Source organism: Rhinatrema bivittatum, chromosome 4 (assembly GCF_901001135.1).
Source record: "Rhinatrema bivittatum chromosome 4, aRhiBiv1.1, whole genome shotgun sequence".
Lineage (NCBI taxonomy): Eukaryota > Metazoa > Chordata > Amphibia > Gymnophiona > Rhinatrematidae > Rhinatrema > Rhinatrema bivittatum.
In genome coordinates, this window is record NC_042618.1 from 56,485,165 (window position 1) to 56,500,566 (window position 15,402).

Consider the following 15,402-nt stretch of genomic DNA (forward strand, 5'->3'; position numbering starts at 1 on the left):
GCTCAAGCCAGATGCCCAACCTTGAGTACTTTTTAAGGACACCGAGAAAATGGAGAAGGCTCAGAGAAGATCAGCGAGGCCTGCAACACAAACCCTACAAGGAGAAGGAAAGAAGGACTGGAGGTGAGGGCAAACGATAGAAACTTTCAAATGTTTCACACGCTTTAATAAACGTATGCCACATGAAATCTGCCAGGGGAAAAGCAATGCAGGGATAAGAGTTCATGACAAGAAGACGTACGGAGGAAGGTACAAAACAAACAGAAGAGAATATTGCTTTGCTGAGAGGGTGATGGATGCCTGAAATAGTCTACTGGCAGAAGCAGTGAAAATCAAAACCATGACACAATTTAAACATGTCTGGGACAGCCCCAGAGCACAGCTGTAACAGGTAGTACTGGAGTGAGAGGGAGGAGGGGAGGGTGGCAGATGAAGAATTATTTATTGATTTAATAAACTGCATATCCTGCTCGGATCCTTTATTCGCAGCAGGGAACAAAATTTAAAAAACGGACAAGACTCACCAGGCCAAATCACAGGCATAAATAAAAAGAAAAGGTCTATCAAACACTGGAAAATCAGAAAAAAAGCCCAAAAAGCACTTCCAAGACCAGTAACCCAGTCCTCAAATTAACAGTCACAAACACCGCCAAACTAAAGACTGCGGGGGATACACAGGGATCACTACGCAGGCTTCACCTGGCAAATACATTCATTCTTAAGTTCAAAAGCTTGCTTAAATAAGAAAGCTTTCAGATGTTTTTTGAACGGACTGGTGCAAGTTAATAAACGAAGCTGCTCGGAAAGAGAATTCCAGTAGCGAGGACTGTGCTATAATTACTAAGAAACCAATTGGTTCAATGCCAACAGGTTAGAGGTGACCAAGTACCATCCAACAAGACCACATTAAACCAGGTAGCTAGATGTTGGGTAGTGGCTGTAGGAATTGGTGGCTATTTGGATTATTGCAGACCTTGGGAGAGTGAAGAGGGGAGGGGGACAAATGGGTGATGGAATGGGTGTAGAAATTTGTATACTCAACTGCAAGGAATCCTGGAGAATCAAAGAGGAAAACAAGAAAAACTAATCTGGATAAAGAGCAAGTGGCAACTGAGCTATAGATATCCTTAGCAATGTGGACCAGACAGACTTTTTGGCTATCATCTACTCTAGAGTGTAGGAGTAGCCTAGTGGTTAGAGCAGTGGGCTATGAACCAGGGAAGGCGAGGCTCAAATCCACTCCTTATTAAAGTGTGTTGCCCAAGGTTACATCTACTGCCTCAAATACAAATTTAGAAATTTAGGGGTAATTTTCAAAATGTTTTATGTGCCTAAAAGTATCATAGCAATTTTCAAAAGCCCATTTATATGCCTAGGGGTGAATTTTAAAAGAGTTGCTTGCGATAAAAGGCCCATATACACATGCATCTGCGACTGTGTGAGCTACAGAGTGCGGGAAAGAGTAGATCTGGGGCGGGTCAGAGGCGTTCTGGGGCAGGGCCAACATTTACACATGTAAATCCTGATTTTAAAACCAGCGAATGCAGCACACGTTAGGCTCTTACCTGCACATATTTACATCTGCTCTTTTTCAGGTGTAAGCCAGAATAAAACTTACTATAGCCAAAAACTGCCTGGGTGAGAGATCTGGGTAAACTGGGGGGAGTGCAGGCTGAAGAACCAGAGGAGTCTTGAGGACCTAGAGATAGACTGGGAAACTGGTGGACTAAGTGGTCAAACTGGTTATTTCCTTCACGCACGCTGTTTAAAATGCTCACAACTTGTGTGCGTAAAAGCCGACAAATCCTAAGGAAAGATACGTGAATAACATTTCCTCGCGTAGCCACTTAAAATTAGGAGCACACATATACACTCTGCAAGCGCATGATTTAAAATTCCACCGCATGAGAGCTCACATGTTAGGGGATGAGTGTGCGCTCGTTTTAAAGTTACCATCTTAAAGTGCACTTAAACGCATAAAACCTATTGACAATTCAATAGCATTTAGCACAGCAATTTTCAAAAGCCCATTTACGCGGGTAAAACCCACTTTTAAGAGCATAAACAATTTTGAAAGTTACCCACACGATTGTAAACCCTCTGGGGATAGGACAATACCTAGAGTACCTGAAAGTAATCCGCTCTGATGTGTGGAAAAGTGGAATATAAATCATATAAATCAATATGCTACTATGTAACTAGTGGGGACAGGGAAACATACAGTCATCGAGGGCTATGCACATGTGCAAAAAAACTGAATTATGCTTACCGTAGGTAAGCAAATCAGGTAGGTCACAATATCTCATCACCTGCAACTATTATCCTTCCATTCAACATGACCGGATGACCAATCAGCCAAGTCAACTGGTGGGCATTTTATAAGGCCACTTTCATTAGTTTATTTCCAGTGCCCCTACCATGAGCTACAAAATACGGCCATCAGGTGGTTTTTCCCGTAGCCTCTCTGACCGTGGGGAATGTTGTTGCACCTGCACTGAAAGCTTTCCCTCCCCCCACTTAAAACCATTCATCCATCCCGGGCAGTAAATTCTAGAGAAAACTGACCTTTCTGGAAATTGCATTCCTCGGCCTGGCTACAAGTGCACATAGGTTTCTGTAGCATGTGTACCTTTACGCCAGGTTAAAAAGAAACATTTCCGTGGGAGTGCGGAGGAGGTGGCAGGACGCCCGCCATGTTGCCCTTGCCTGGCAGGTGCAAAGCATATGGATGCTTTTGCACACGAACTTTGCAGCTGCTAATGTTTCAAAGGACAACAATGCCAGTGGTTTCCCGGTGAAAACTGGCTGCAAGCGCCCATGTACACTGGGAACAATTGGGAGGCTTTTCACAATCGCATGCCTGCATGAACGAAATTTATCATTCTCAGCTGCAGACATTGGGAATTTGCAATTTTGCATCTTTTTTTTTTAAGGAAAATTTTCCTGGTTATTGTTATGAAGATGCAAATTCTGTGGAACATTTGCAAAAAAACGTTGCGAAACAAAATTTTTGCATTCTTCCTAGAACCGTATGCACGGGGAGGGCAGTTTTCGAAAGCCATCTCCGCATGTGAACCCGTGGAAATGAGCTACGTAAATACTGCCCTCCCGGGGGGCGGCTAAAAGCGTGAGCACGGTTCCACTGGGAGCTTGCAGTTACCTGTGTTTGGTGCAGGGCTCTCCGGGCAGGGCAGGGAGTGAAGCAACCCATAGGTGCATTGTTGTAGATGGGAAAAAGCAGATGCAAAATGTCTGCAGGGACTTTTTTTCTTCAGCAATTTTCAAAGTGAAAGGGCCTGCAGGTTTTCACTTTGAAGAATCAGTGCAATGTCCGCAGGCCAAAGGTGCTCAAGGACTTTGCAGCTAGTAGGGTGAAAACTGTCTGCAGCACAAAAGAGAAAACCTGCCAGTTGTTTCCTGCTCAGTTGACCACCACTGGGTTTTTTTTTTGTTTGTTTGTTTGTTTTGAAATTCTACTAACATTTCTCTCCCTCTAGCTCTCCCTGCTGGGCTGGAGTGGAAATAAAAAAAAAAGGGGGGAGAGTAAGCCAGGGAGGAGGAGGAGAGTAACCTGCAGAGTGGCAAGAAATAGGCAGAGGAGGGGAAATGGGGAAAAATCATGAATCATTAAAAAGAATAGGTGGCAAAACCCAAAACCAAATCTAATTAGAGACAATTTTGAGTAGGATTTGTTGGCACAATGCATATAACCCAATTAACTTATTTCCCTCTTATTCCCTACATCCCATGACTGAAAGATAGATAACTAGGACATAATGATTTCCAATGAGACAAAAGGCTTTTTATTCACCAATCATGAGGAGTGAGGTGTCCAAACCCATGCTGGGAGGACACGTGATAACCTCACTACTAAATGACTTGGACAGCTGTTGGTGCCCTGAACTCAAAGGGAGCTCTTCTGACCCCACTATCGCCTTTGGAGGACATGTGTGCATGTATGTGGAAGATATCAAAGAAAGGAAAAGGGATAGCACACTGGGAAGCCTAGACATTGTAGTGCAAATCTTAAGCAGTTTTATTCCTTCCCTAAACCCGTGTTTGCCAAGAAGCGGTGTATGGAAAGCTTACCAATCCAAATTCTCAACCCCCCAAACAAATCTTCTGATAAATGCAACTGTCTGTAAAAGCACATTAAAAATGGAATGGCCTCCCCATCCGGCCGAATATGTAATTTTAGTCCCAAAAGATGAGAATCCCACAGGTATGAAGAGACAGAGTGAAAGGCGTTAGCTTTAATGGAACTATTTTGGCATGCAAATGTGCTTTTTCTTCATTTTAACTGAAAGCAGGTTTTCTTTATAAATTGCTGTAATTTTATTTCCAAATGGAATGGGACAAGAACACCATATGTTCCAGATTAGGATGTAGTCACTGCTCGTATTGTGCAACTCTTAAGCAAAGGAACTTAATCGCGTCAATCAGTCTCTGGACGGCATCATTAAGTGCTAGGAAAGTCTGCAAACCATGGCTGTCACGTAACCTCTAAAGACTTGCAGCAAGAAATGCTGCCTTGAAGGGGTGCACAGACTGGCTGCAATAACTGGAACCTGAAGGAAAACCATTTTATTTTAATAAAGAAAAAGAGAGGAACATTTCAATTTAATGCATTATTTCCTCCAAATGGATGCAAAGTGCTACAGACAGAAAAGGGTTAACCTATGCACTATGATTAAAGAATAACAGATATGACTGGAAAACTAGTAACTTCTTAAACGACGGCAGATAAAGACGCGAATACTTCAATCAGTCTGCCCGTTAAAATGTTTAGGGTTGTGACTGCTGCGCCATGCAAGTTACCCCAGGCAGAAATGTTACACCTAAGATTACCAGAGTTTACCCTGTGTCTTCATTTCCATCCTCCAGCCACTAGGGGTCTTCTCTATATTGACACCAGGCCCTTTGGAATATAATTACCGTACGTTTTTTCATCACCTCTTCCAAGAAGGCATGCCATGCATCTACCACCTCCAAGGGTTAACGTCAGGAAGTTTTTCTTTATGTAAATGGTAGAAGAAGAGGTGGTGAAGACAAGAACGGTGATGGAATTAAAAAAGGAATGGGATAAAAACCAAGAATCCCTAGTGGCTAGAGCACAGAATGCATGTGTTCTCACATCTACAAACAAAAGGCCCGATATTCAGTGCCACTTTTAGCCAGATAAGTTCAGACTTATCCGGCTATGTGGTGGCATTTTAATATTCTGCCACATTTAGCAGCTACTACTTAACTGGATAACTATTTCTTTGGCTAAATAGCTATCCGGCTAAGTAGTGGGCAGGACAGGGGCAGGAAGGAGCTATTTATCCAGATAAATGGAGATATTCACACTTATCTGGCTAAGTTAGTCAGATAAACTTATCTGGTAACTCAGAGTTATCTGAGTATGTTCAGTGGTGCAGAAATGCCAGTGAATATCCCAGACAAATTAGCTGGATATGTTTATCTGGCTAACTCGTTCAGCCGGCTATCTTTTGAATATCTACCTCAAACTGTACAAAACGTTAAACTAATATCGTCAATTTTCAAAGGGTTTTGCTTCCTAACCTAGGGGGTTAGGCACCTAACTTAGGTCCTTTGAAAACTGATTTAGGTTGAGCACCCAAATATAGAATCCTAATTTTATTAGGCACTTAAATTTAGGGGACTAAAATGTGAGCGGTTATGGGGGTGGTCAAGGAAAAAAGTTAGGAACTTAAAAACTGATTTCAGCATTAGCAGGTCAATATTCAAAGTCATTTACATGGATAACTCATAAGTTATCTGTCTAAATGGCACATTTTTTATATTTTCCTTGTTTCTCCAGCTAAAAGTTAGTCGGCTAAGTCTTCACCTGACTAAGATTTAGCCGAATAAGGGGCATGTTGGAAGCATTCCGGGGTAGGGTTGAGTTAGCTGAATAACTTATCCAGCTAACTTTGATATTTGGAATTAGCAGGATAAGTTATTCAGTTAACTCTAGACCTACCTGACAGGAGGTCTAAGTTACCTGGGAAAGCGTTCCTGGCTGACTTTAGATTTAACGACTGTATTCAAAAGAATACAGCTGTAGGGCTTTTAAAAAAACCCAAAGATTGCAAGCCTAATGCCCTAATAGAGGCTTCCTCGCCCCTTCCCCCTCACTCCAAATGATGTGCAGCCTCCCCGCAACAACCCCTCCATCTCCAGGAACTTATAAAAATAAGGTGCCGGTCTCTCATGGCTTAGGCCCCCTTACCCCCGCCTGCCTGCTTTCAGGTCAAGCAATTTATTTCAAAAAAGTTGATTCAAAGACCCCCTTTCCACCCGCGCCCACCTTCCCAGTACCTTCTGGCTGAAAAATCTTCAGCCTGGATCGTAGGGGCAGCGTAAAGAAATCTGGGCCCGATGCTTCTGCAGTTGCCACAGGAAACACGCTGGAAGTGCAAGCTTCTAGCATATCTCTTGTAATGGAATTGCTTCTGACTACTCTAGCTGAGGATGTATTTAGAAGTTAGTGAACTCAGAGTTCTCATGCAGGCACCTATCACATGATTGTAACTACTGGGAGGATAAATGGCAAACACCAGGTGCGCAGAATCTGACGCGAGGGGACAGAATTACAAGAGACAGCCTAGACCATGTTTTGGGACGCTGCATGGATTTCTCACAACACAGTTTCGGATATACAACTGGAAAGGGTATAGGACAGGCGGTGAGTACTGAACTGAAGAGTGAGAATAGCCAGAGGAGAGGAGAGATCGCGTCCTGGTCGTGATAAAGCAGACTGATCCTTTGGAAATGTAAGCTTTGCTGTATATATTGTATAAAAATATGAAGGTATCTTCTTTAGTATTATCTGATTTTACTTATTCTCTGTTCTATCCTCTTATCGTTTAAATAAACCTATCAGAAAGATCTGGAGTCATGATGTACTGAGTCAGAGTGTGTGTAGGAGGATTTGTGAGGGGAATAAGCTCCTTGGTTCAAACTTCCGAGTATAATCCCAGGAATTGTGTGTGTAAGTGTTTTCATTGGGTAAGGCCCTGAGATGTTCCTGTGTGCATGCAGGTGATGAGCCCCTCACAGGTAACTGCCAGTGTAGATTAGCCCCTGGCAAAATGCCAAAGTGTATGGTTTTGAACCCAGAACATCGCTCTAGTGTTGCTAGGAGCCATGCTGAGAGCCAGCGTATTTCCCGTAGCAACTACAGAAGTGTCGATCCCAGGTTGAATTACGCTGTTACTGTGATACAGGCTCAAGAACTTTTGGCTAGAAGGTACTGGGGAGGGGGGAGGGGGGAATAAGGATTGGGGTGAAAGGTGGAAGGGGGCCCCAGAAGCAACTTTTTTGACAGAAATTGCTTGACTTGGGAGCAGGCGGGCAGGGGTGGGGGGACTGGAGGCACGGGAGACTGGTATCTTTTTTTAAGTTTCCAGAGACGGAGAGGGTTTGGTGGTGAGGGGGAGGCTTCAGGCTCGACACTGCAGAGCCAGTCACTTGGAGTGAGGGGAGAGAGGCAAGGAGGCCTCTAGTAGGACACTAGGCCCACAATCCTGGTATTTTAAAAACCCTGCAGCTCAGCACTTAACTGGCTATATTCTTTTGAACATAGCTGGTTAAGCCTAAAGTTATCCAGCTAGCTAAAGCTGGATAACTTTATACATAACTGGCGATATTCAAAAGAATATCTGGTTATGTTTAACGTTATCTGGCTACAGCTAGCTGGATAACTTTAATTGTGGCTATTCAGTGGGACATTTATCCCACTAGATACCTAGCTAAGTTTCCTTTTTCCCCCGTTTTTGAATGCTGGTTTCTAGGCCATCTAACTCTGCTCCCTAAATCTAGGGAAATGAATTCTAGGGCTAAATTGAGGAGATTACATTTTAGGTGCATAACATTTGGTTGACTCTGCAGCCAAAAGTGTGGCAAAAATCGATCTAAATGTAGGGACCTATGTTAGCTGTCGAACAGTTTTTGAAAATTGATCCGCAAGAGGGCAATTTTTGAAAGACATTTACTCGGGTGAAATGGCCTGAGTGAAAACTGCCATCCTCAAATACGGCGAAAAGGACGCGTGGCTTCCGTAGCGCGTGGACTTTCAGCCACATTAAACAAAGTCATTCCTGTGCGGTCAGGCGCATGTAGATGAGATTTCCAAACATACGTGCGCTGTTTTGCTTCCGCTCGGCCACCCGCACAAAACATCATCTGCAGTGCACGCGGATGCTTTTGGTGCGGGCACACTTTGCACATGCTCAGGGCTCCTTCCCTTTGACAACGGATGCAAGGTACGTGAGCTACAACAGCCCTGTGGACTTACAGCACAACACAAATGAATGAAACTTGCCCCTTTTGCGGAGGGGGGGGGGGGACGGGACTTTGTAACCACCCGCACTGGTGCAAAATCTGCGTTTGCTTTTTACCTGCAGTCTTTCCATCACTTTGCAAAAGGAAAGTACGCGCGCCCTCTCCGTGTGAAAATGATCTCACCAAAACTCCCCGCACATATTTACGCCTGCTGGTGTGCGCACATAATTTTTTCATTTCAGGAAAAATGCACGCAAGCTTCTGAAAATGCAGAAGTATGCAAGTAAAGGCCCAACCTTCCCCGCCCCCGCCCCGGGGAGCGCCTTTGCACGTAAAAGTTTCCCCGGGTATCAGGCGGGCAGCTTTGCAAAAGGCCATTTCCACAGATAAAGCACTATTTTACACCCCCCTCCCCCCCCGGAAACGGCTTTGAAAATTACCCCTCCCTTATGGCAAAATTATTCATGCAAAACTTTATTTGTGATCTCGAATGGCTTTATATGTTGGAACACCCTGAACTGGCCAGCACACAAAGTCCTTGCTCAGAAGATCTTGATCAGACTCCAAATACTTTTACCACAGGCATACCTCAGGAGAAAGCTTCTGCTGAATAAAAGCCCTATGAAAAGTAATTTTCATGCATAAAATCAAATGCACTTTCTGGAGCCCCGACTTGTGGTTTGTTATTGGGTGGATCTGAAAATGGGTAGCAGAAGTGAGTAATTAATTAGATGCCAAAGCTGGTTTTAAGTCCACCACAGGCTATCTGACTTTGGAATCAAACCTTTAAGAGGCATACAAAAATGTAACTGAACTGCCCTCCTGTAGATCCAGTTAAGTAACGGCAACTATATTCTGCAAGACAAACTTTTAAACAAGGCTAACAAGTTCAGTTTCTGTAGCAAGATGATGATCGTTTTTTGGTAAGGCTTGCACTGGTGTTTGTTTCATGGCTTAGAAACGTGTGAAGCGATCCGCAAAGGAACCTATGACCCATCTGATTATAATTCAATGACAATTAATGGCCTCAATTTTACCCACTTTAATCCTTCTCAGGCATGGCTTTGCTGCCTTAGCTCAAAGCCTCTTGTGCGCCTTGTCTGACTAGCCTGTAAGCTCCAAGGAGTAGGGACTGTCTATTCTGTGTTTCTGTACCATGCGGCATACATCTAGTAAGTGCTATACAAATAATGATGATTATAATAATAAGACTTTTTTTTACAACATTACAATTTTTCCACATATGCCCTGCTCATCCCAGGCCCAGATCTTGTCTCAGCAACCTATAGTGAGGATCCCCCTGCAGTACACAGAAAACATGAAGGCGAAAGGTTTGTGCTATAGGGCCTGTCCCTTCAGCTATTCTTTTCTTTCTGTAACTTAAGCAAAAGCTGAGCCAATCTCTGGACAAGAAATGGAAAATGATGATTCCAACCAACAGAAGACATGAAACAATCCTTATATGAGAGGCATTCGTCTGCCATCCGGATCTGTTTAAAAGCTTCACTGCCTTACCCGCTGTGGGCACCAGTTAGGAACTCTGCAATGGCAGCAGGCAGCTCGGATTTGATGATGAACAGATAAGATGACATTGCTGGAAAGAGAAACGGAACACACTTAGTAGTGGAATAAAATAACCGAAAGTTTGTTTTCATTGCCTAAGAATGCGGGTCTCCCATGATGCGTTCAGTTCTGAAAAGGCTACACACAAAATGAAAAATAAAGCACTTCCTGCAGGAAGTGTGCCGGATGGGACTAGCTGCAATGGTACCAAACTGCTTCTACGTGCAAACACCACAGTGAAAGAGAAAATGCGAAAAACAAGGACTACAAAGGTGGATTTACGTAGGATAAGAATTTCAAATTATTGCATTCCTCATAGGGTGTGATATCGTTTCACAACCTATGTCACAAACGACAGAACAACTGTCTCAAGAAGAGGGTGTGCTGGAGTTTCTGACTCCAGAGATGCTCTCTCTCAGCCTGGAACAAGGCTTAAGTTGGTCCAAAAACGGGGAAAAAAAAAAAAAAGGTATCGCAACCCGCAAACTATCTGGTTTTCTTCAGAATCTCATCCATCTACAAAAACTCAGCATCAATGAAATCAAAACAAATATATGTGTATACGTATCAGGAGATGTCTTGTATTTGGCTAACAATGCATTTCTTGACCGGCTTTCAAGAGCTAATATGCGCTTCTTCAGATCAGAATTGAAATGAGCAAAAGATGAAGAGAGTATTAGTTCTTGAAAACCTGTCAAGAAATGCATTAATGGATAAAAAGATATCACCTTATATTACGTATATATATTTTTGTTTTTATTTGTTAACCTTTATTTCTGTGCATTTAAGTGGACTAACATGGCAGCCAAACTACTTTATTCAATAAGAGGTCGATTTTAAAAGTGTTGCTTGAACATATGCGTGCAAGCAACACAGATTTTAAAAGCAGTGGTTTATGTGCATACATGCGTGTGCGCGAACAAAACATAGGGTGGCAAAAAAGGGGCGGGGTGCAGTATGGCATTCCAGGGCGGGGCCAACAGTTACACACATAAAACCGTATTTTAAAACCGGCAGCCAACGCGCGCAGCGGCTTGGTATCCACGTAACTTTACTGCTGCTCCTGATGAGCAAGTCTGCAGATCTCACGTTTTATGGCTTACATGACAGGGTGAGGGGTGTGGGTCAAAAGGGGGGCATGCAGGATGAAAAACCGGAGGGGTCTGGATGACCTCAAGGCTGACTGGGCAAACTAATTGGTAAAACTGAGAATGTCCCTCATGTGAGCATGTTTAAAAATCCTCTTACGTACGTGAGTTAAAGCCGGAAAAAGTCCTATGGAAGGATATGCGACGTAGGTTTGCACGAGTAACCTCTTAAAATTAGGAGCATGCTCCTGCACGGTAGGCATATTTTAAATCATGGCGCGCTAGTGCGTGCATGATTTAAAATTCAAGCATATCTCCACTCGCGTGTCAATATGCACATCTATGGGCACAGGCGCGCTTGTTTTAAAATTAGCCAGTAAAAACAGTAAGCATTGGAAAAACAAATAGAAAGGGAACATTTCATGCCAAAATTCATTACTTCCATTGCAATCTGGTTGGGCTTCTACCACCAATACTTTGTTCTTGCATCCACTGTTTCAATTCTGTATATTCTATGAATTAGACACTGAATTTTTGTAAGCGGACACCGACTAAACAAAACACTTCCGCAAACTGAATCTAACACTGGTAACTTTTTGCTTTCTGTTGCCAGCTTTAAAGACAACCTTTGTGCGCCCCTTCGTGCCGCCAACTTACTCACACTCCACAGTCCATTCTCACGGACCACCTCGAATCCACCCACCCTTCCCCCCTCTTCCCCCCCCTCCCCTCTAGCTCAATACCTCCGGAAGCCCTCCTCCCTTTCTCCCTTCCTTAACCATTGGGCCAATCCTCGGGTCTCGCCGAATATCCTCCTTTCCCCCTCCCCCCCCGCAACAGGCTCACTAGCTCCTCAAGCCCCACTCCCTCACCAACTCCCCCTTGGCCACCCCCCTTCAATAAGCTTAACCCTCTCCTCCACCTCCACCTTCTGCTCTCACACACAAAACTTCAACCTGCCTCCTAGCAATGCTTACCTACCCCATCCCCTCACTTATACACCACCTTCCCCTACACAAAAAACTCTTTCCCCCTCAACACAACCTCAGATCCTTGGTACCAATCATGATCTCCCACCTTACACAATTTCTCTGCCTCTCAACGCTATCACTCGTGCTCTTTAACGCCCAGTCGCTATCCAAGAAAACGCCTATTCTCTATGACCTCTTGTTAGACAGCCAGCCAGATATCTGTTCTATCACGGAAACATGGCTTAAACCAACGGATTCAGTACTCTTAAATCAACTCCCAATCCATCTTTATGATATGTTTTCCCTTCCCAGACCCAAGAAAAGAGGAGGAGGACTCTTACTGGCTGCCAAGAAAGACCTCAAGCCAGTCTCACAGACTGTAAACACCGCCCCCAAATTTGAAATTGTTTTTTTCAAATCCCTACAATTGCAAATATGCCTAGTTTATACTCCCCCAGGCTTCCTTGACCTCAACCCCTCCCCTCTCATAGAATTTATTGCCGAAAGCATAGACATGGACACCCCAGCCATTATCCTTGGGGACTTCAATCTCCACGTTGACATTAAACCACTCTCTCCCCCCTGCGAAACCTTCCTATCTGCCATATCTGCCCTCGGCCTTAAGCAAATCGTAACTAGCCCTACCCACAAAGCGGGCCATAACCTCGATTTGATCTTCACAAACTCCCATCTTCTTTCAGACATACCATCCTGCACCCCAGTCCCCTGGTCAGACCATTCTGTTATAAAATCCAATCTCACAATCAAAAAATCCCACACTCCCAAACAGAATCTAAATAACACTACACAGTATAGAAAACCCTGCTCCAAGGAAGAGCTTAGCCTCGCCCTAGCTGATGACCTGGTCTACATAGACATTTCCAACATGGACTCTGCCCATAGCTCATGGAACAAGATTACCAAGGACATAGCCGACAAAATCTGCCCACTCATCTCCAAAGAACTAAACCCATCAAACCCTAAAAAATCATGGTACACTGCCGAACTAAAGTCACTCAAACGAGAATTAAGAACCAAAGAAAAGAAATGGTGCAAGGACCCCTCCCCCTCCCTCCTAGCATCATACAAGCACACCCTCCACCACTACAGGGATTCCATCCTCAAAACCAAAAAAGACTATTACGCTCTAAAAATCCATAACTACCACAATAACGCCAAGGCCCTGTTCAATTACGTCTCACACCTCACAAAAACAGCCCCTCCACCCATAGCAGATAACGAAGCCAAAAATAAATGTAACGAATTAGCAACTTTCTTCCACGACAAAATAGACAAGCTAATTGCACAATTCCCCCCTCTCCACCTCCCCTCCCCCCCCATGACAACTAACCAGAACTCTACACTTGACTCCTTTGAACCCACCTCCTCCTTGGAGATAACAACAATTTTAAAAAAGATCAAACCCTCCTCACATCCTGAGGACTCCATTCCCACTAAATCACTTCTCTCTATCCCAGACATCATCGCCAAACCACTATTGGAAATAATTAACCTCTCCCTTTCCCTTGGGCAAGTCCCCCCAGCTTGGAAACAAGCCATCCTCAAACCCATCTTAAAAAAATCTAACCTTGACCCTTCTGACTACGCTAATTTCCGGCCAATATCTAACCTCCCTTTCCTATCCAAATTTACAGAAAGAGTGGTCAGCTCACAACTTATTTCCCTCACAATTCAGATTCCGTAAATTCTTCAATACTGAAACTCTCTTAATATCCTTTACAGATACCCTACTTAAAGGACTTGATAAGGGTAAGTCATACATTCTAGCCATGCTTGACATTTCTTCAGCCTTCGACACGGTCAACCATAACCTCATGATTAAATGCCTTTCTGAAATAGGTATTTTTGGAATTGCCCTGAGCTGGTTTGAAGCCTTCCTCAATAACAGATACTACAAGGTCAAAATTGGTGCCCACGAATCCCCAAGGCTCCTTCCTATCCCCGACTCTCTTCAATATCTATCTCCTGCCAATATGCAAACTCCTAGCTGATTTGGGTATCACTCATATCTACGCGGATGATGTTCAAATTCTCATCCCCATCACAGAGTCCATACCCAAAGCCCTAAAGACCTGGGAAAACTGCCTCTCTTCTATTAACTGCCTGCTAACTAACCTTAACCTTGCCTTAAACTCTACAAAAACAGAGCTCCTACTCATCTCCCCTGGTAACCACAACCCTCTCCCCTCCCTTCAGACTGTGTCCTTCTCTCAACAAGTAAGAGATTTAGGAGTCACGCTTGACAGCCATCTGAACTTAAAAAAATGTATCAATAATACCACCAAAGACTGCTTCTACAAACTGCACATCCTTAAGAAACTAAGACTACTCCTCCACTACAATGATTTCAGGACTGTCCTCCAAGCGATTCTATTCTCGAAGATTGACTACTGCAATACTCTCCTCCTAGGCCTCCCTGCTGTTTCCATCAAACCGCTCCAAATGCTGCAAAACGCAGCAGCTAGAATCCTCACCAATTCTCGCAAAATAGACCACATCACTCCAATCCTTAGAGACCTACATTGGCTCCCCATCCCCTCTAGAATACTCCACAAAGCCCTCACAATTATCCACAAATCCCTTCACAATCAAAACTCTCACTGGCTTAACGGCTCCTTACAATATCATTCCTCCAATAGACCTACTAGATCTGCCTACAAAGGCTCCTTGTCTATTCCCTCGCATAAACTGACTCAGCTTATCTCCACCAAAGATCGCGCTCCCTCCATAGCAGGCCCAAAGATCTGGAATTCAATGCCGCCCGATCTACACCAAGAACAATGCATCAAAACGTTAAAAAAAAAACTAAAAACTTGGCTGTTTAAATGGGCCTATAACTAACTTCAACCTCCATCCCTCTGTCTAAAGTTCCCTCCCCCTTCCCCTCCCCGGCTCATTCCTTCAAGAGCTACCTCTCCCCTACCCTCGTCAAGCCCACTTCTATTTATTAGTTAAATTATCTAATTATGGCTAAACTATCTAGTTATGTTAAACGATCTACATCTATCTATCGGTTATTCTATCTGCTACTCTCATCACCTAGGTCCGCTCGACCCTCTAATACTCACCACTTGTTCGTTTGACCCCCTTGTTAATTGTAACTTTATAAATCAATATCTCATCTTTTTTTGGTTTATCCCCGTTGATCTGTAAACCGATGTGATATGTCTATGAATGTCGGTATAAAAAAGTTCTAAATAAATAAATAACTTTTTACTGAAAAGAGTTATCAAGAAAATGAAGGGAAATCATTTTTAAACAGTAAGATAACCAGTTCTGCAATACGTAAGGCAGACCATCGTCAGCAGTCTTAGGCAGAGCAGTTCCTTGGGTGCCAGACGCCGATGTGACTTCAGGTATAAGCAGCCTTTCAGCCTACGCAACACACATCAACCCCTGTTGCTCTTGGATCATTGCATCCGCTTCGGAGATGTGGGTAACAGTTTTCAAAACCATTCATTTTATAATCC

The 15,402-nt window shown here is 43.7% G+C and overlaps 1 protein-coding gene across 3 annotated transcripts in view; it reads right to left on the reverse strand.

The window, feature by feature from the left end:
• Positions 1-15,402, reverse strand: part of SLC38A6 (solute carrier family 38 member 6) — a 117,133-nt gene that overhangs the window by 53,052 nt on the left and 48,679 nt on the right. For all 3 annotated transcript variants that reach the window (XM_029598158.1, XM_029598157.1, XM_029598160.1), the window contains exon 6: positions 9,805-9,883. In XM_029598158.1, coding sequence (XP_029454018.1) covers positions 9,805-9,883 — 79 coding nt within the window. The remainder of the gene's footprint in view (positions 1-9,804; positions 9,884-15,402) is intronic.